Consider the following 21,259-nt stretch of genomic DNA (forward strand, 5'->3'; position numbering starts at 1 on the left):
GGGGGTGGGAGAGAACTATTCCCTACTGTGTTATGTGAAATCAATAGACAATCAGGTTTAACAGGTGAGATAAAGAGGAAGAAAAGCACCCACTTTTAAAGAGCAAGTCAAATAAATTATCAACAGAAATTAGCCCATGAACAAGAGAGAGTAAAGATGCACAAGGGCACACCTTTACGCCAACATCAGCATTCATCAGCTTATCTGTCCTGGTAGAAGAACAGTGACTACCCTCAGGAGAAGTATGCAAAAAAGATATGCTTTACCACAGGACTCCAGGACTGGTACTAACACTTCACCGTCTGTACTTCCCTAAGAACAATGAAGAAGACTTTTTCCAGGACCCCTGCTTATTTCCACTCTCTTTACATTGTCCTCCATAGGGAAATTTTTTGTTAGTTTTTCTCTAGGAACTCCTTTATTGCTCTCAGGAAGGGTGAGGAGAAATTACTACACTGCTCATCAAAGCCTGAGATATATAAAATAAATTAGACTCAGCTCTTCAACTGGTATAAATTTGTGCCTCTCCATATGGTGCCTATGCACACCTGCTGAGGACTTAGTGCTGCGAATTCTGATTATAACTATAACTCCTCATGTGTCATCACAGAACACTGAAAACAAAGCAGGTATTGAAAAAAGAAAGACCAATTATTTATAGTCTAATTGACAGAGAAGTCTAGAATGGCAGGACAGGATTTTACCTCCTCAGTTTCTAATAGACTGAAGTTTCTGGCCCTGCTTTATCTCACTGACACCTGCTTGCATCAAGCAAACACACACAGGTATCTGGAAGTCTGTGGGAGCTGGGGCACACGCACACAGCCTGGCTTGGCTTCAGTGCCTTTATCCACTTGATAAAAACATGAAAGCAGTCACACCAAAATCGACTACAAGCCTCTCAGGGAAGTTCTCTCACCATCCTGGGTCGGTTCTGCCGAAGGAAGCTCTTCATGTCTCCCCCAGCCATGAGCTCCAGCAGAATGAAGCGAGGCAGTGTCTGTAGGCTGACACCGATGCACTGCACGATATTTTGGTGATTGAACTTACTGAAAGCCAAGGTCACAGCACATGGAAGAGAAACAAAGCATTAGTACCTGGCCAGCATCTATCCATTCTCACTGTGCCTTGAGATTTGACAGTCTGGACTGATGCAAATCCTGATGCAGTTACAAAAAGTTCTTTGGCCATATCAAAATGCCTCTCTGGTTATGACAGCCCCAAGAACAGGGTTATGCCTGGCTTTGCCCATGAAAAGCCTTCAGCAGAAAGTATGAAAAGCTAAAAGCAAAGCAGAGCCTTCTGTCTGTGAAAACAGAATTTAATAGACACACTGACTGAAAGATGAGAGTGACATGAGAGGGATAAGAAAGTTAAGCATGTAAATTTAATTGACATTTGTGACACAAAGTCCTGACTGGTAGGGATCTTAATTCACCACTGGTTATTTTAGCTATAGTGCTGTGTAGTTTGGGTTACTCAGTTCAGTGTTTAGTCTGCCAGAGGGACTCAGCTAATACCTACTGCAGCAGCAGCTTATGTGATTCTGCTTTTTATAAAAGGAAGCTGAGGCTGTCACGAAGCACAGTAAGACTCAGTCATTAGACAGCAGCGTCTTCCCTTAGATAATGATTACCTGGATAATAAAGGAACTAAAAATAGAAAGGAAGTTGGGGAAGAGAAAGAGTCGTGCTACTAAGTGAATCAAGGCACTCCTTAATTGATTAAAATTGCTCTTTAAAAAAACATTCATCAGTTCTACCTCCTGTTCAGCTACCAAAGTTCTTGCAGACTGTAGGGAGTGGCACTATCTCATGAGATTCATGCTTTAATAGCAGAAAACCAGCATCTAAGTATGAGCTGGGCCAGACAATGAGAAGAGGAACGTCACATCACACAAATTCAAAATGTATAAATTCCAAATACTTACAATCAACCTCGACTATGCTACTACTTTAAAGTCACCCTTGTTCCTGCTATTGTTTTAAGATTATGAATTTCTGTAAATGAAGTAAATTCTAAGGCTGGGGTACCTAAAGTACAGGTGGTGACAGGAGTGGATATCTGTTATCTTTTCCAAGAAGGTTTTATAGATCTTATAATTCACTGTCAGAGCGTCATGCACATAGGACCTTATAAAGGTTCTGTGAAGCTTGCAAAGACATTAAATCAAACACAGAACATGTCTGTGCAATAACATTGTACCTTCTTACTCTTTTGATCAGGACCAGCAGAACCAATAAACGGAAGTTTTTGTTAAATTGTAAGGATTTTTAGGTGGGATAGTTAATTTTCCTCACAGTAGCTCATATGGTGCTATATTTTATATTTGTGATCAAAACAGTGTTGATAACACATTGATATTTTAGCTCCTGCTGAGCAGTGCTGACACAGCATTGAGTTTTTTCACACGCACACACACCTCCCCCGCAGTGAGAAGGCTGTGAGGACAAGAGGTTGTGAGGGGACACAGCCGGGACAGCTGGCTCCATCTGACCAAAGGGACATCCCATACTGTATGGCATCATGCTCCGCTATAAAAGCTGAGGAAAGAAGGAGGAGGAGGGGAAAGGGTCAATCAGAGTTTGGCATTTGTCTTCCCAAGCAGCTGCTGTGCATGATGGAGTCCTGCTTTCCTGGGACGGCTGAACACATGCCTGCTCATGGGAAGTAGGGAATGAATCCTTTCATGCTGCTTGGATTACTCACATAGATTTTGCTTTACCTATTAAACTGTTTTTATCTCAGCCATGAGCCTTCTTGTCCTTCTGATTCTCTTCTCCGTCTCTCTGCTGTGTGCAGCCAAGTTGCCTACTGGTGTTAAAGCACCAGAGACAGGCAACAAAAGAACCTCAGTTATCTTGTTTGAGATAAACAAGTAGTACCTTTTATGCTACTAAAATGCCATCTGGTGAAAAATAAGACCAAACTTCTTTTCTTAACATAGGCAAGGGAATAAATTATTCTATGATTCCCTGCAGTACTCTTTCTTCCCCTGCTCACCATCAGTAAAAACCCCTTAAACTATACCTGATAATCAATGCCTCCATCAGGAAATCCATCTCATCCTGCTCTGAGCAGACTTCTGGTAAGGTCTGTTGAGAGATAAAGGCAGTGAGGGCCATGCCACCAAAGAATTGAGAACATTTGTGTGACCACCAGAGAAAAAAAAACAAAAAAAGAGAAATGAGCATGTAACATGTAAATCACCTCAGGAACCTAAGAGCAGGGGCTCGTCCTTTCAGAGCCCAGCTTATTGCACTGCATGTGACCCATTTGCTAGTTAAAGTCAGAAGAGGAAACCACTGACCTACTTGAAGAATTTTTTGTTTGAATTGAACTCTATGCATAATTCTGGAGCAAAAATGGCTTCAGGTACACATCAAGAAAAATATTAAGTGGGGACTTACAGACCTAGAAAGGTCTTCAAAATAACAACTGTTATTTATCCTCTCCTTTTTTGCGTCAACATTGCAGCACATGTCTATATATCGTATGACACATACAGCCACTTGATTTAAATACTTGTGTCACACGCCTCTGTAGGTTTCCTTCCTGCCAGCAGATTTGGACAACATCTTCTGCTGATACAGTGAACTGGATTACCACAAATGAACAACATGCTGATCTCCTTCAGTTTGCCCCTGTGCTCTGGTGTTTCTTCCAGTCTGTATAGTGAAACTGAGTTGGGCAGTTCCAACTGCTTATTAGTGTCCTGGATTTTCACCCACATTTGTGCAGTGGCACAGGGAAGTTCATTACATGAAAGACAGGATGAGTAACAGTAGAACTTCTTTTTATTAATGAAGGCTATGTTCTTGAGCTGAGCTCATAGAAGCAGATTTGGTTCTCTGAGTCACAAGCTTAAAAAATAACAAGCAGACTATGAGAATCCTTAACTTTAGAGATGAGTAATTGACAAAACCTGAGGCAATGACAGTAATTTCAAAGAAAATCATCTTGTCATCTCTTGGCATTAATGACATGGGAAAATAGCATGATATTGCAACATATGTTCACAACAGCATCTTTAACACTGTGCAATGTCAAGAGACTACCTGAAAACTTCACATACAGTAGAAAAACACTACTCTCAGCATAAAGGGAAGTCACTGAGAAACAACCTAGAATTTTAAATACATCATGTGAAGAACTTAGGAGAAAGCACTCAAATCAAAGCTGATAATGCCTGGATGCAGCAATGTGTCCAAGCCTGCATTACAGGTATGGATATGCCATTATGCATATGATCAACATGAATTTCCAGCTGGAATAGTAATAAAATAATGGGTAATTATTGCTGTATAAGAAATTTGTGGGTACTGACCTTGATAGCCACTTGTAGAGGGTTGGGATCCCCTGCAATGCCTACCACAGTTCCCTCATAAACCTCACCAAATGCACCATGTCCTAGTGCTCTGCAAGAAAAAAAGAGAGGGAACAGATGTCATATGTCCTTGGATCCAGTGTTGGCCAAGCTCTTCTCTTCATCCAGTCCAAGACAAATCAAAAACAGAGTTTTGTTTTCATCTCAAAGCTTCTGAAAATAGCTTATCAGTATTTTCTGTCACTGTCACTAAAAAAGAGAGGTTGGATCCTCAATGGTTGTGGGCAAAAAATAGGCCTGCTCAATCCTAGGGTCTCTCACCAAGTATGGCAAAAACAAGACAAGAAAAATGCAGAACAATAGAATAAGGTGGTTGCAGACTGATGTCTTCAGGAGATTGCGTAAGACACAAGAATGACCAAATTGTTCTTTCTAAAGTTTATATAACTTTGATCTGTATCATCTGGATAGTATGGAGTTGAAGAGCAAGCTAGCATGTATCTCCTTGTGAAAAGAAATTTCCTTGTGATGGGAAATGCTGAAACAGACATACTGCTACAGATTTGGAAGGGAGCTATTGCCAGGAGGCAAGTGCAATAAAAACACAGTCACAGTAGAGGTGAAATACCTATGTGTGGGAACATGACATGGAACAGTAGACTCATGATCTTACACTTCTGCTTGAGAATTTTATGGAATCAAGTTATCTTAGAGAACATAGCAAGTATCACATCTGTTGTATTTTGGCTGACTTGGACCGGGTGCTTTGCAGTTAGTCAGACGGGTGGCCCATTTTCTCACCGAAGCAGGGAGATGTTCTTCCGTGGGATCTCCTTCAGCTCGCTCAAAGTGGCGGCCTTCCCCGCAAAGCAGTAGTTGGGGTTGTAATCAGTCATGATGACAGATGTACGGATTTTGCTCAGTTTATATTCTGGGCTCTGCAGTCGTGCTCTGGATCCTTCCAGTTGCTGCTTCTTCAGGTGATAAACTGTGGGTGGAGAGATGAACAAAAATGCACAAACAAGATCTACAACTGGACAGAAAAGATAATGCTGGCCATACAGAACAGACTGACACCAATCCCATAATTACAAATGGTCCAGAAATGTCTCTGGCTTGCCAGAATTATGCTCTTCTTCACAGTCTTCAGTGACTGGATATGCAAACAGTCTTATTCCTGCAGGCACCTAATCACCTGGGAACAGCTTAGAGTTCCTATGGTGCTTTGTGCATTGGCTGAGGAAGAGCACTCCACAAGACATCTTGCTAACATCAAGTCCCAAAAATCAAACCATCTCCCTGAATAAATTACATATTTAATTGCAGGGTGTGATTTCATCCAGTATTGCAGTGGCTGCTACACCTGCTGAGAAGGCTTTCCTGGCTCTTTTGTTCTGGGGCAAATACCGGGGAAGAGCAGTCATTGCCTTTAGGGATTGTGCTTGCGTCTGACTGTGGGTGGTGATGTTTTCTATCTCTTCTTTTTCCCTGTTCCTCCAATCCACCTGGGAGACCACAACACTTTGGCTCCAAGTATTGAAAGCAGCAGCACATGGCCAGATGTTCTTCTTTTGTCTAACTTAAATGGAAAAAGCCAGGTCAAAGGGTGATAAGAAGTAAGTGTATCTTACTGATAGACAGGCTGCCACAAGTGAGGATCATTCCAAGCACCACAATCACAGAAACCACAGCTAAGAGGAGGGGGAGAGGCAGCTGTCCCTCTGGTATAGGACCCTGGGGCACTGGAAGAATAAAAGCAGAAGTGCATTAATCAGAAAACAACAAGAGCTAATGTAAAACATTCCTCTGAATATTTCTTATATTTCAGAAAACAGTATAGAGATCATGGTTAGAGCATCTTATAAAAATTACAGCAAATCCCTCCATATAGTCTTGAAAGTTGAAATAGTATCTAAATAATTTAAAAATCATTGTGAAGATAGAGCAAAATCGATAAACCACAGATTTCTTATCCATGCTTCAGCTTTCTATAAATGGTAACATCACTACTCATAGGTTGAAAATTTCTAGTCTTGGTGTTTTGGAGCTCCAGGAGGAAATAACTGTGAGTATAAGGCATCAGCTGACAGGCACAGTGGGAAACTGCTGTGGAAGGAAACAATTTGTGGCTTAAATAACTCAGCAGTAGGTGGTACGTTATCCTGGAGAGGTATTTATGCTTAAATATCTGATACACTGAGCCCATTCAGGAAATTCACACCACATCTCTTTACAGATATTTTACCTCCTGCCTAATCCAAATGTGAATGTTGGAAATGGTGGCAGAGATGCAGCTCAGCATGTAAACAAAGGTCAGCAGGAATTTTCAGTCCTATGTTTGACTGACATTTCTCACAACACCTTGTCCACTGGAACCACTAGCTGCACCTTGGGAATTGAACATCAAAAAAGCCAGAAGGAGATATGATATAAAGAATAGAGATGTTATCCAATGAAGCACAAACTCACCAGTGCAGGTGACATTGTCGTTGGCCAGCACAGCCCCCATCTCACACTGGCAGACTGGCAGGTTTGTTTTAGGGTCCCGCTTGCAGTTGTCTGAGTGGCAGTGGCTGCAGTTAAGATAGATCTGAACCTCCACCTCACCATGACTCTCCATGGCTGAACAAGGAATCAGACACAACAGGTGGGCTTAGTTCAGTTTTTCCTATCTTGTTCCAGTAAGGTAAAAAACCAACAGAACAAAACCCAGCAGGTACCTACAACTTCTCTCCTTCACTGCAAAAGAGCAGATAGTCCAACACAGGGTGGACATGTCAGAAGCCTGCTGGGGTTCAGTAGGGAAGAAGATATTTGGTTCCTTAAGCAAACAGAGAGGCCTTGAAGTGAATTGGAAATGTCGGGGACTGAGGATGTGCAGTTGAACCTGATGACTGGTGTCTCTCCTGGTTTAGAGATTGAGAGAAAAAAGGTACCAGAGCACTATGGAAATATTTAAAGAAATGACCACAGCTAAAGATCTGACCTGCAGCATGAAATAAGGTTTAATGAAATGAATAAAAAAGAGCAGCATGAAATAAGGTTTAATGAAATGAATTAAAAAGAGACATGAGAAGAGGGAGGTGAAAAAAGGAAATAGAGAGGAAGAAGGAAAAAGGAGGAAGAAAAGAAATGAGAATAAGAACCATATTGTACCTGCCAAGGGATGCAAGAAGATCTCTCCTATGGGGTTCACAAAAGAGATGCCATCCTGTCCACCACCTGTGATATCATCACTGTCAGAAGCATGTCCCCCTGTGGATAGAAAAGTGTGGTTAGCTGATCAGTGCTGCATGCTGCAAAAAATGTGATGTCTCTGAAGGGTTGTATTCATTCCTATTATTACCTGGGTTCACTCTACAACCTTCCAGCGATATTGGATCGTATAATGCCAAACCCCCGCCTGACCCAGCAAGTACCATTATTAGTTAAGTGACTTTATCTAATGTAGGTTTCTCAGTTCAGCAAGGTAAAAATGAATTTGTTTTGAACAGAAAAAAGAAATGGAACATTTTCCATGGGTAACTTGGGAATGTGTGAAGGGGTGATTCACCACACCTTCCAAATACTAAATCACATAGGAACACTTTTATATCCTTGATTTCCCCAGTTATAGAGAGATGGTGGAGAGCAGGTTTCATACTGTTCAGCTTGAAGTATCTGTGCCTCACCTCCGGCAGCCATGCACTTCTGCACTAAGAGCACTGTCTCTGACCTGCACGTGCTCTGAAGGGCACAAGATGAGTCACCATGACTATTGCCCCAGCAGGCTTACCTCTGTACCCTCCGCCTCCTCCCCCAGAAGTGCAAGCTCCTCCTCCTCCACCAAAACCACCAGAGGTGGTCCACTGGAGCTTGGCTAGTGCTTGGGGACAAGCTTGACCTCCTTCTCCACCTTCCAGAAGGGACTTCCCAGCCTGAGGAAGCAGACTCTCATCTTGCCAGCCGCCACCTCCACCTTCAGTCAGAGTGTGAGAAAAGAAAACAAGAACAGGTGAGAGAGGCACAAGCAGAGATGCTTTGTAGAGAGACAGAGATGAGCCCTTATTGGTTTCTTAAATGCCTAGATCAAGGTAAACTTTTCTTTAAGTTTAAAAAAATATACAGACAAGCTCCTTGCTGCCATGGGCAATAACAAACAGGAAACCTAATGCACACCCTGTGGCATGTACTGCATAAACCAACACCTCAGCAGCAATTCAGGGAAATATAGGTTGGATATTAAGAAAAAGTTTTTTACAGAAAGGGTGATAAAGCACTGGAATGGTCTGCCAGGGAGGTGGTGGAGTCACCATCCCTGGATGTATTTTAAAAAAGACTGGATGTGGCACTTGGTTTAGTTGAAGTGTTGGGGCATGGGTTGGATTTACGATTTTGAAGCTGTCTTCCAACCTAGTGATTCTGTGATTCTGTAATTTCTTGTGGTGTTAAGAAAATAAGAAGCCTACCACTCCCCTTCAGGATAACTGGTTAGGGCAGTCAGCCTTGTAAAATGCTGAGTTCCCCAGGGAAATAAAAATAAATTAGATTTCTACATCTCACTTTAGTGGCCTTTCTCTAAGCCTACTACAGCAGGACACGGACAACCACCAGACTTTTTTTTATCTCCTGGGAATGGATTCTAGGCCCGGCCATCACAGGATTATAAATATGCTTCAATTTCTGGTATAATTCCCATAATAGAATTGTTGTTGTTCAGGTTTAAGGGGAGTAAGAGGAAAAAGTCTTCTCTTCAAAGGCCATTGTTACAGTGTGAAGAAGCGGGCTCCATCCTTCAGACATCATTTTTGCTGGTTCAGTTCATAGAAGGGAGGATTCCTCCTACAGAATTGCCTCTACTGGAGCACTCATCACCTGTCCTGTGCATTCTCTTTTTATCTGGTGACACAACATATAAGATGATATCCCTTACATATTACCAGCATATTTTGAGAAACTACTGCCAGAGAAAAATTCCAAAAGACTGAAAAAGAAGCCCTTCACTTCATGCCTAGAGGACGAGTGTATTCAGCCACCTTATTCAGACCTCGTGTGGTTTTAGTGTCTCACCTGCTGCCCCAGTCCTCCCATTGACTCCAGGCACTGCAGTGCTGTTCTCGAATTGCTCCAGGGGTCCATCATCCAGGGAGTTGTCCTGAGCCTTCAGGTAGGCTTTTCCTCCTCCTCCTGCTGCGATGAGCAAAGGTTCGAAAATCCCATCCTTCTGCTGGAAAACCCCCCATCAAATATCAGAAAAACTTCACATCCCTTGGATATGTGAACTCACACAAACTTATCAAAGATCACGAAAGCATCCCAAAGAAGAGTGGCCTAAGGCCAGGGCAATGCTACTGCTTGTCTCATAGAATCATTACAAAAATATTTCACATCATGTTCCTGAGTACAAAAGTAACAGTTTAACTGAACATCAAGGTTCTGTGATTCATTTTTTTAGGACTGCTGCCAGCATTAAAGTGGGATCCTGGTGCAATTCCCACATCTGAGCTGTTAAGGACTGAGGAACCAGTTCAGCTAGCCTAGTGACAGGGATAACAACTAAAAAGACAAAAACCGAAGAGAGACAGAAAGAGGAGAGGGAGAGAGAGGCAGAAGAGGAAGATTCATTTTTCATAATCTTTTTTGAAAGAACTATTTATCATATGCCATAACTGACAGTGAGAGCTAGTTGCTCTGCTGGACACTGCTCAGGCAAGATGAAAAGAGGAAATACTTACTCTAAAGATGTAGGTTGCTCCTCCTCCACCCCCACCTCCTCCAGCCCATTCCTTCCGGTCCCTTTTTTTTTTGTAATCTTCTTCAATGAGAGATGACTCCCCTAAGCAGATCTTCTGGGTTTCAGGATTGCCCTGAAAGGAGACAAGAAATGGACTCAGATATCAGCAAAGTCTGCTCTTGAGACTTGTCTGTGTATTTCAGTATAATAATGTCATAATGCTTGTCATGCATATTAGGCATATATAAACCAGTATGTAGATTATCTTTGTAAAAAGTGACCTTTTCTACTAGGACTGACAGCTGAGGGATAGATCTGTCTGTGACTTCTGATTTGCAAACTCGCATTACACATGCAAATGAAAATAAAGATGCATACAGGGAAAAAGTAATAACTCATTGTTAATTTCACATAATTAATATTTTGCAATTAAGAACTTCTTATAACATTTAAATATTTTGGATTGTGGATTAATTCGGAGAATTTTCTTACTGACACATGTACTATTTATTTCTCACAGAGATAAATGCATAAAGCAAAGGTGACCCACAGATAACTGGGAATAATCTATTGATACATCTTTGAAGAGTAATTTGGAGACCCAGTTTCCTATTCCTGCACCAGTCTTACTGCCTGTGTCCTCTCATTCATGCAGAATCGCAGAATGAAGAAGACTGGAAGTGACCACTGAAAGTCATCTAGTCAGTCCAACCTCCCTGCTCAACAGACTTCCCTGGAGTGTATAACTCAGGATTGTGTCCAGATGGTGTTTCTTCTGCAGAGAAGAAGACTCTACAATCTCTCTGGGAAACCTGTTCCAGTTCTCAGTGACCCTCACAGCAAAGAAGTTCTTCATCACATTCAGGTGGAACATATTCCATTTTCTGCCCATTGCATCTCATCCCAAGACTGAGATTAGGATTGAAAATTGACAGAGGGAGAGCTCTTTCTTAATTCTGTTAGTGATGGCACATGGCCTTTCTTGGTGGAACAATTTGTCTGGTTAATGCAAACAGGAGAATAAAAGATGGCAAGGTAGATGAAGACCAGGGAAAAGCAACTGGGGTACATCTGAGGAGACAGAATCAAGGTTTGGAGCCACAGACCTTCTCCAGAGAAGGAAAAACAAACATTAGTCACCCAACATACAGATTCATCACAATTTCCAAAGCCAAAGAAAGTTGGGCTTTGGAAGTGGGAAAAATTAAGTGCAACTTTTTCCAGTAGCACCTGCCAAAGGGAGATAGTGCTGGGTTATAATTTGCAATTTGGAGAACAAATTATGAAATGCAATGAATTAATGGGCAACTTTTCAGATTATGACCTAAAACTAGAGAGTGCGCTGAAAAGCAAACTGCAGATACACGAATGTATCTTTTATTTAAATAGTTACGATTCTTGTACTGTATAAAGTGAAGAAAAGGTGGGTTTAGAGTCTGTTGCAGCATCTAGGTAAGACATCCTATCCTGTGGGAAAGTAAACAATAATTTCAAATGCCTACAGGAATAGTTTATGCATACCCAAACACACCAGTCTGTGGGGAAAAAGCATCTTTGCACCTGGGCAGGGGTTAACAGCATCTCTGGAACAAGGCAGTATCAAGAGCTAATGCTGAAAAAAGGTAGTTTTTAAGCCTAAGTGACAAAAGGACTTTCAGATCATTTGGTCTAGCATTTAGAGGACACGTATATAAGTGCTCATGTTACCAATTTCCATTTCTCATTAGTGTTTTTTTGTCATCACAAAAACCTAATCCAGGGGCCACCGGAGTTAGTGGGAAGATTCTCACTGGTTTTGGAAGGCTTTGGATTCAGACTTTAGTCTCTCAGCTTAGAAAGTATGTAACAGTGCAGCCACAACACTGCTGGATGCTTCCATAAATAATAGTAAATTTTCTGAAAATCCTGGCAGACAGAAAATAACCTAGACTGTGGAAAAACAAGAGAGGGAGCACATTACTTGCCTATGAGCTTCCTGCTTAAAATAAGCACAAGAGAGCTGATGAAGAACTTATTTCGAACACCGGGAGCTTAAAGCAAAGTTTCTGCGGGCTTCATATTTGTTTGTACATTTTGGGATTGTTTTTCTTTTCAGTGTCCTTTATATCTGTTTTGAGATTCTTTCTAACTTCTTTTATTGGTTCTTTCCTGTCTCCTGACTAGATTTCATTGCTGGATTCTGGAAATTCTGTCTTCTATCACCAAACCCCAAGCCACCCACAGAATAGTATCTGCAAGGTCTCTGCCCACATGTGCTTTGTGGTCCTCACCCCAGGGCAGGCATCCTCCCCCTGTTGCCCCACTAAGATGTACAGCAGCTCATCCTTCTCCAGGTGGAAGGTGGCTGAGATGAAGACCCCGTGGGACCTCTTATTGTGGTTTTTGGCTCCCTTCCCTCCGGCTGCTCCATAGGCAGAAATCCTGCAAGACAAAGTAAATAATTGAAGAAATGGCTCTCACACTTCTCATCCCCAAAGTAAATCCATCTGCAAGGACTCCCCAACCCTCACTTCCAAACAGACATTTCTCCAGAGCAGGCTCCCTGCTGTAGCAGCTTGTGGCTATTCTTTGTCTGAGGCCCATGTAGGTAGGTTGCGCAAAAGGACAGACCAACCCTCACCCGGGTACTAGAAACAGAGACTGCAGGAGCAAATAACATGAGCTGGTATAGCCGTGTAGCCCACTCCAGAAGTCCAAGGCTACAGGACTGAGATGATGGCAGCACTTCTACTTGACTGCATGCCCACTCTCACTCCTCCTCGGATCTCTTCTACGTTGCTGGCCAACCTTCCATGCTTCACAGCAGCTCAGATATATATCTTTATAGCTATCGCTGCTATTTCTTCACTGTCCTCTCTACCCAATCAGTACAGTAAGGTCCTACACTTACGCTTGTTGAAACTCCACAAATAAAAAGCATTTAGAGGTGGCTGCCCCCCCCCCCCCTCCCCCCCCCGCACACACTGATCTTCACCTGTATCTGTTTGTGGCTGGCACTCTCCAGACTTGCACTCCGCGGAGCCTGCCCTCCTTCTCCACAGTCACCGACACATTGCTGTTCTTGTAGGCACTGTCACACTGAGCTTGAGTTGGCCCATGGGGACCACTGGCACCACAGGTTGAGAACCACCACAGAACAGTTTTGTCCCCTGTGACCAAAAGAGCAAGAGTTGAGTCAGATGTGAGCTTCCCTCTATTTCTCAGTACTTACACTCACTTTCTTCTAGTCATAGCACAACTACTGCTTTGTTATGGTCACTGTTTGCTTTCCTCCTCTCTCACCTTATTTCCTGCACACTATTTGATAAATCATAGGCTGAAGATAAACTTTATCAATTTGGTGTGAGGAGGGAAAGGAAAAGGGAAGAGGGACTGAATTTCTAAGAAGGGGTTTATCCAAGTGTCTCATAGACATGATCAAATTCCTCTTCTCAGTGCCAGTCTGAAGCAAGATGTTGTTCAGCTTTCCAAGTAAGAACTAAACCATGTACACAGAGATAAGGATTGAAAACATCTGTCATTACAACTAGTGAGCATTTAAGAAACAAAGTAGAAGTTTTAAGGGACTTGTCTCAGGCTTGCACAAGAAGCCTGTGGCAGCAGAAATAGCCAGAAGACAGCCTCTTGCTACCATCTGTAGGGACGCTTCTTCCCCAAGCAATTTCTTTCCTCGTTCTCATTAAGCGTTATTCTTTTGTTTCTACAACAGCGCAGCAGATAAGGATGTCCTCCATTTCACTACCATTTTCTAAGACCCAAACAAATCCATCTTCTCCTCTGAATTAGATGATGTCTAAAACCAAAATTTTCAGTAGTGTATCTAAAAACTGTGTGATGCAGTTTGTGCAGAAAAGTCAGGGTCAAAAGTTGAACTGTTTAAGAGTTGAATGATTAAAATAGAGGTTACAAACTTTTTAAATAAAAATTCCAATCTTGTTTAAAGGAAAAGGCAGCAAAACTACCCCCAACAGACATCATCCTATGAACATGCAGATGGATCAATGCAGTGTGAGTTTCAGCTACATTACAGCATTCCCCTGAGCTAATGGGAACAGACAGCAGTACAGATTGTCACATTCCAGGTGGACACAGCCTTCAGAAGCTGGTACAGTCACACACTGGTATTTGTGGGCTGCGAAACAGCCTCAAGAAAACCTCTCCTCCTCACCTTCTCCTTTAGACAGCTCTTCTCACCCACAAAATTCTTCTGTGAGTGAGAAGTGGCAATCTCTACCACTGTCAGTAAATTAGCTCCCAGTGTTCCCTGTTCTCCTACTTTTTCATCCAATTTTTCTCTTCAGTGGATTTCCTCATCTTCACTTACTTCTCCCTGGGTTTTCATTTTTACACCACTATTCTGCACTCATTTTATTCAGCTTCAGTGCTCAGCACTCTTTCTATTCCCAGCTTTCTCTACAGGTCTATACCTTTTGTTGGTAAGCTGCTTTTCTGTGCATTCTGAATCTGAGTCACCCAGTTTCTGTTTTCACTTGAAAAGATTCTGCTTTTCTTTAAAGCCTACCTGCCATTTCAGGGCTGCTGAGCAGGGCTCCAGCAAACTGCTTCCCTATAGCCAAACAGAGACTACCTGACATGGTCCCCACATCTTTGGCATGGATTATACGTAGTTGCCTCATTGTTGTTGGGCAGGAAGATCGCACACAGGAGATGGGAAGGGAGCCATTTTTTCTAGCCAAGAGACAGGTTTTCAGTACTGAATCACGTACCTGGGAGGGAGGGTTCTTCCAGGGGGTTCATAAGATGCTCATCCAGGATAGTAATCTCACGTGGGTACTGGCGTTTCCCACCAAAATGACTCTGTTGTCTTCCTGTAATAGTTTGTAGAATAGAGGAAAGAGGAGGGAGGATGGTAGAAAAGAGGGATGGAAAATTTAAAGATTACATAAATTAATTAAGTACAACCATTTGTTAAGACAGGTAAATATTACCTTGGGTAGAAAAGGTGTTTTGGGCAATCATAATTTTGTATTACTCTTGTGAGCCCATGTCTTAGGTTAGCTACTTGTATCTGTGCTGAAGGCAGTGGGTATTCATGTGAGCACAGACCCTCCATGTTATCCCATGCAGGATAAGCTCCTTGGTCTGCAATTTCCTCTAGCTGTGATTACAAGAGATTTTAGGAAAAACATAGTGTGGGGGAACAGATACCAGGTACTGATGTTCTGCTGGCCAAACAAGCAGGTGACAAGTCTGGACAGTCAAATGACCGGAGGTGTAAAGGAGAGTGATGACAAAAATCATTGTCTGCAGTTCTGAATAATTTCATGGCAAATAATCCATCTTAACAGCTTACTCCCACCTCAGCAACCAACTTCGAGTACCTGAGAGCTCACTTAGAGAATAAATAAATAAAATTACATGCCTCACCAACATACACAGTTAAAAACCAGAAACATACCCTTGATGCAAAGCTGTAAATCTTTGGACAAATCTTTTTGAAAACCACAGAGCAAAACCATACATTTCTGACCACTGAGACAGGCCTTTGAAAACAAGCCCTTTCTCAGAGAGGAGGAATTTCAAATCAATTGCTGATCCAAAACATCTGAATGCACTGAGAACACCATAACACCAATACTGCCTTACAACAGGAAAAAGTAATAATGAACCCTTGCCTCATAATCTGCAAGCATCCTGTTTCAATAGTTAAATTACCCGCTTTTATGCAGATTTTGATTGGAAAATCTCGAAGAAAAAGGAAAGGCTTCTTTCCATTTTGTGAGCCCTCATCTAATTTAATACTGAACATTTTTCATCAGTTGAAAAACATTACAAATGTTTCAATTTATTCCAGTTGTGAAAATTTAACAGCTGTCTGATGCTCTGCTGAAAAGAGACTCACTCAGTTCCAGATGGACAATTATCTCTGCCACAAAGCCACTGCCCTAAATAGCAATAATTAACACCCTTGTTAGCTGTGTCAGAAAGGCCAAATAACTAATTGAAGCATGGAGACCTTGTTGAGCTTTTACTCCTGAGAATATTCCCCCCAGGTCTGACTGAAAGCAGATTGATGCATGCAAATAAAAGAAAGCTTTGTACTGACACACTCTGTTCATACTGAGATGGAGAACTTCAATGGATGAAGCTGTCAAGCCAGTGAAAAATGAAATTAACCCAAAACAAATGCAAGGAAGAAAACAGAGGGAAAATACAACGCATGGCCAGAAAAGATGCTCCCCGAGGCCTGCATTGAGTTCCAAATTCCAAAGGTCACAACAGTTTCAGATACTTCGCGATGCACAAGAAGTCTGGTTATGTTTGCCACAGCAAAGGAATGTAAATCGCTCTCTGAAACAGAGAGCTGATCTGTGTGTCTGCATGGATTTTTTGTGGCATCCCAACTGAGTATCCTAAGGCAATGCCTCATTTCCAAACAAACAGCCTTTCCTCCTTCTCCAAACACTCTCAAACCCTTACTCTCCAGAAGAAACTTTCTGTCTCCTCTGTACTAAGCAGCAGACTAGCTGCAACACAGGCTGAGCATCGCCGCGTCCACATGACCTGTTAACACTTTAAAGGCTCATGTTTTATGCACTGTCAGATATGAACTTGTAAGGTGGCATTTTCCACAAACCTAGTGTAGCCCTGGGACCCAGGGACTGGTGCTCCAGCCAGTTTTAGTTTTCACTTCCCCTTTTAACAGCCAGCATATTGACTGTAGAGTGAATGGAAGGAAATAAGAATTAACTCATATTAAGGTGTATCTATATCCAAAAAATGCAAAGAGCACAGACTTCCTTTCTTTGGGTTTTAGCTAACACTGATTCCCCCATTGAAGAGACGGGGGAGGTGTAAAGGAGAAAGAGAGGGCATCTTCTGCAGCCAGAGAGCTAAAGTAATTCACTCCTTCACTGCTTCAATGTCTCTGTGATTGTAATGAAAATAGAAATAGAGATCTGGTGGCTGAGATTAATCAGAATAAGATGCCTCACAGGATCCCCAAGGTGTGAATGGTCTCCTCAGAGATCCCACCGTACTAATGCTGGTTGAAGTACTCCTGGAAATCAGATTTTGCTGGGTCAGGGACTCTAAAATCAAGAAGTAGAGATAATCTATATAAAAGCTCTCTTTGGGCAGTCTTGCCGTTTATAAAGCAATCTTCTGGGAAATTGCAAATCATGCACAGACTGAAATGCAATTTCTAGACCAGGGCAGTAGAGTTTGATGGACCACAGACCTGTGATCTTAATTGGTACAATACAATGCTTAGAACACCAAAAGATAATAGTAAAGGCAGTGAGAAGGGCAACTCAACTATCAGCACTCTATTTGCTGTGCCAGTCCACATTTTCACGTTAAGACACACAAAATTCAGACCTCTTCCTATATAAGCACTAGTTCGCTGAAACTATGAAGTATTTTTACACCTGTGTGCCTGAAGTTCTCTCACAATGAACCAGACATGCCGTCCAGTCTGTGACACTGTCTTACACAAGGTGATTGTATAAGCCAAAATGTGCTTTTGCGCCTCAGCTTTTTCACAGGGAAAAACACCTGTCAATGCCTAGGAACTGTCATCCAAAGAATGGTCTGTTTGGGTTTTGTCCTTATTGATGTCTCTTGAGCTGCCCTCACTACTCAGTTGTTCTCTTAAATCTTAGTGAATCTTTCCTCTCAATTTTGGGGTATATGGAAAACCTCACCTTCTTTCCCATCTAGCATATAAAAACAGTGCTTTCATTCAGCACTGGGTTTTGTAGAGAGTTGAACTACAAGATTGAAATAGATGGAGAAAATAATATTTACATCCTAGCAAGCAGCAAATCCTTCCTTCCTGCCATACATCCTTCCTGCTGCCCTCATGAAAAGAATTCACTGCTTAGATTTTAATTGGCTCTGTCTCTGACATCTGAAACCTGTCCTTGCCAGGGAGAAGTAATTTCATTACTGAAAAAACAGCAGAGCTGCTGGGCTTCTCTGCAACCTAACTGAATTAAAGTCATGAGAAGACAAATACAAGGGGGGTTGCTTTCAGAGGCGAGAAAACATCAATTTGCAAAGAGGATTCAAGGAACTGAGGCAAGTGCAAGGCTTCTGAGAAACGTTTCCTTCGTGATGTGTTTCTTCTGCGTGACTCACTCATCTCCGGATCGTGCCCTCAGATGGGGTAAGTGCCAGTTTCTCTGGGACATCAGTGCAGTTTATCCCAATTGACAATAAGGAGTACCTTGGGCAGTCTAATGGACAAGCTCTGATAACATTGCTGAAGGACATTTACACCCCACCTGTTTGCCAAAGGATGTGTACCTACACCACTCCCAGCAAAATGTCTGCAGGTGAACTGGAGGATGTATCTGCTCCCTTGAGGACAGTAAACTCCAGCAGCTGGGTGCACATCAGCTGGCCCAAGTGCTTCTGGAGTCACTCCCTTCAGTTTCCTCAAGATTTCTAAACAAACTGCTGGCATGGAGGTTCCAAAGTGTTTGGGAGAGAGGGCTGTTAAGGAGCTGGAGTGAAGAAATGAAATTACCATAAAGAATCAGCTTTTCCTCTTAATTTCAAGTGAAACTGTGCATATTCAGCATTTTATGGAAGAGTGATTTCAGTGCCCACAGAACAAAGGGACAGAGAACAGGACAACTAACCAGGAAAGGTTGGGAAGGAATAGTGGCTTCTGTTGATGAGCTTTTAACACGTCTATTTTGACATAAGCCTTCCCATATGTTATGTTCGGCTACAGCTAGCCACTGCAGGGACATGTTTTAACCCTAAATGCTGTCATATTGGGTGTGGTGACACGTAGAGTGGCACCGTATCACCAATCCACATTTTGTTTGCAACGGAAGTCATCATTCAATTATTGCATATCTTCCATTTCATTTGCAACAGAACATGTCTTTTCCCCAGGGACAAAAGAAGGCAGTTTCTAATATTTGTAAGTAGTTCAAGTACCAAACTTCTTTCCCCTTGTCTGCTAAGAAAATCCACTACAACTCTTGCTAACATGTTTCAAAGGGTAGCACTGGCTCCATTTTTCTCTGGAATAGTTGCCAGTCACGTTCACAGTAATGAAGCAAAGGAAAGCTGTTATATATCTGGCAGTGATAGCTGATGTACCTCCTTACAGACTAAACCAAACTTGTTGGGGTAATCTAAATTTTATTGTCAGAGAGTCTATTTAATCCTTCATTTTCTTCCTTTTCTCCACAAAAATATGGTGACTTTCCCCTTTGATTTCAACAAATTAGTTTCAGCTATCAATTACCAGGGTGCATAGATCAGCAGGGACTGTAGAAAAACAGTGTGATGTAATCCTTCCATTTATGGCTAAGGAATAAGTCCAGTGTTTCTTGCCAAGACACACATACAGGGTCTCAACTATGTGATACAGAATACCCCAGCTCAGAGAAAAAAAAGAGCATTGGGAGATTCTAACGCAGAGTAAAATTGCCTCTACTTGCAATCTTCAGTAGGTCTGAGATAAAATGGCATTGTTCTGAAAAAGCTGACATAAATGATCCATGCACACTCCCTGGGGAGAGCAGAATGTGTGTCCTGGATCTGTGGGAAGCTGATTACAGTACCCAAATTTTTGGGTGGATTCTGCAACGTTTGTGGCTCACCGTCAGTGAAGCAGTCCAGGCCAAATGTAATGTTGTCGATAGCAATGTCAGCTTGGGAATTCCAGCCCCAGGTTGCCAGGAGTTCCAGTTGAAACCTTTGCAACAAGACAGATGTTTTAGAGAAGACCAATAAAGGACTTAGGAGAGGGGAAAACAAAACAAACAAACAAACAAACAAACAACCTCCCTAAAAATACAATGTTCCGTTATCGTGGAAAAAAGTTCATCACCATTTACAATTTTTCCTCCAGACAAGTCCAGCTGAGCAGCCAAAACGGCTTGCTCTAAATCTTAGACACACATCAACCCCTCGTAAGCACCACGACACTCATACAATTTCACATTTCACAGGGAACAAGAATGAGAGCCCTACTTCCCCTGATATCTGCACATGCATACAAACAACTGTTCCCCACTAATTGTTATACACAAACAACCATCCATATTCGATTACCAGAAACAGGTAAATCAGACTGGGGAAAAAATTATGTCCTTCTTTCCACCCCTGAAGAGATAGAGTAAAAACTGAACAGAATATCCAAATGTCTTGGGCCTGATCCTCAGCCAGTGTAACAATGTAGAAGGTGATATGAGTTTATTTTGGAAGGGAAGGACATTATAAATTTCAGCCATAATTCCTTGAAGAGTTAGCTCTCTGGGCTGTCTCACCTTCTTCCACTATGACCAGGTGTTGCTTACCTAGGAGCTTTGTCACATCTCATATGTATTGCTACCTTCTGAATTCACAAGGAAGAAAGAAAATGAGCTGAAGGATCTCCTTCTAATGGATAGGACTGGATTTTTTCTCATTACATTTCAAAAATAAACAGATGTCTGATGTCCAGTCCATTTAGAGCTTATTAAAAGCATATGGACAGAACCTCTATTGCTGTCTCTGGTAAAGCTCAATGATGATTTATGAGAGATCAAGCACTGACCGGCTGAACACATTAATCATTCAGCTGAGAAACACACTTGTCCCAAATTAGTGGCAATAAAATATGTGCATGCATTCCACCCACCAACCAAATGTTGGTTGATATCCACAGTTAGTTGCATAGATGCATACAAATCTTTAGGGATAAACTGCTTTTACCCCAAGTCAAGAATGACCCCTTGTGCTTAAATGAAAGCATCCACATTTTCAGAATCTGAGCACTCTGGAAGTAAGTGCAGTAAATGCAAATCGAAGGTCTCTTGAATGACCTCTTAGCTGTGGTGTTAGTGGGGGAATTTTTCATTACATCCCCTTCCTACAGAAACCCTCCTCTTAAATAGCAGGCTTAGCAAGAGCATTTTCAAACCTCGTATATAAGTCCACTGACAAATGACAGCAATTCCCCCATCTATCTGATGGAGGAGAGTCAGAGTACCCTGAGCCCAGAACCAGGGAACTTATAGGACCCACAGGCATAGACACAGAATCACATCCTACCCCTTACTTAAGGCACTCTTGTGGCATTATACCCTTGGTCAGGTCGGTCTGCTGTGCCCGGTCCATGGAGACAGAGCAGACAAAGGTCCCTGGCACTGCATCACCAGGTAGGCTTCTGCTCCAGCAGAAACAAGGGGGACTTTGAGGAATGACCCCTGCCCCCTTCAATGCATGAGAATTGACATTTCATAACCTCT

At 42.2% G+C, this 21,259-nt stretch overlaps 1 protein-coding gene across 1 annotated transcript in view; it reads right to left on the bottom strand.

Annotated features, from left to right (window-relative positions):
• LTK (leukocyte receptor tyrosine kinase) overlaps positions 1-21,259 on the bottom strand; it is a 55,199-nt gene that overhangs the window by 12,402 nt on the left and 21,538 nt on the right. The window contains exons 9-22 of the mRNA XM_066186974.1: positions 19,628-19,722; positions 14,768-14,869; positions 13,015-13,189; positions 12,311-12,461; positions 10,042-10,173; positions 9,377-9,533; positions 8,103-8,285; positions 7,484-7,582; positions 6,797-6,949; positions 5,959-6,069; positions 5,129-5,315; positions 4,328-4,418; positions 3,031-3,095; positions 920-1,049 (exon numbers count right to left, since the gene is read on the bottom strand). Of these exons, the coding sequence (XP_066043071.1) occupies positions 920-1,049; positions 3,031-3,095; positions 4,328-4,418; positions 5,129-5,315; positions 5,959-6,069; positions 6,797-6,949; positions 7,484-7,582; positions 8,103-8,285; positions 9,377-9,533; positions 10,042-10,173; positions 12,311-12,461; positions 13,015-13,189; positions 14,768-14,869; positions 19,628-19,722 (1,831 nt within the window). The remainder of the gene's footprint in view (positions 1-919; positions 1,050-3,030; positions 3,096-4,327; positions 4,419-5,128; positions 5,316-5,958; positions 6,070-6,796; positions 6,950-7,483; positions 7,583-8,102; positions 8,286-9,376; positions 9,534-10,041; positions 10,174-12,310; positions 12,462-13,014; positions 13,190-14,767; positions 14,870-19,627; positions 19,723-21,259) is intronic.

The sequence above is a fragment of the Chamaea fasciata genome, unplaced genomic scaffold (assembly GCF_029207755.1).
Source record: "Chamaea fasciata isolate MVZ Bird 193981 ecotype frontalis unplaced genomic scaffold, bChaFas1.0.hap1 SCAF_7, whole genome shotgun sequence".
Classification (NCBI taxonomy): Eukaryota; Metazoa; Chordata; class Aves; order Passeriformes; family Sylviidae; genus Chamaea; species Chamaea fasciata.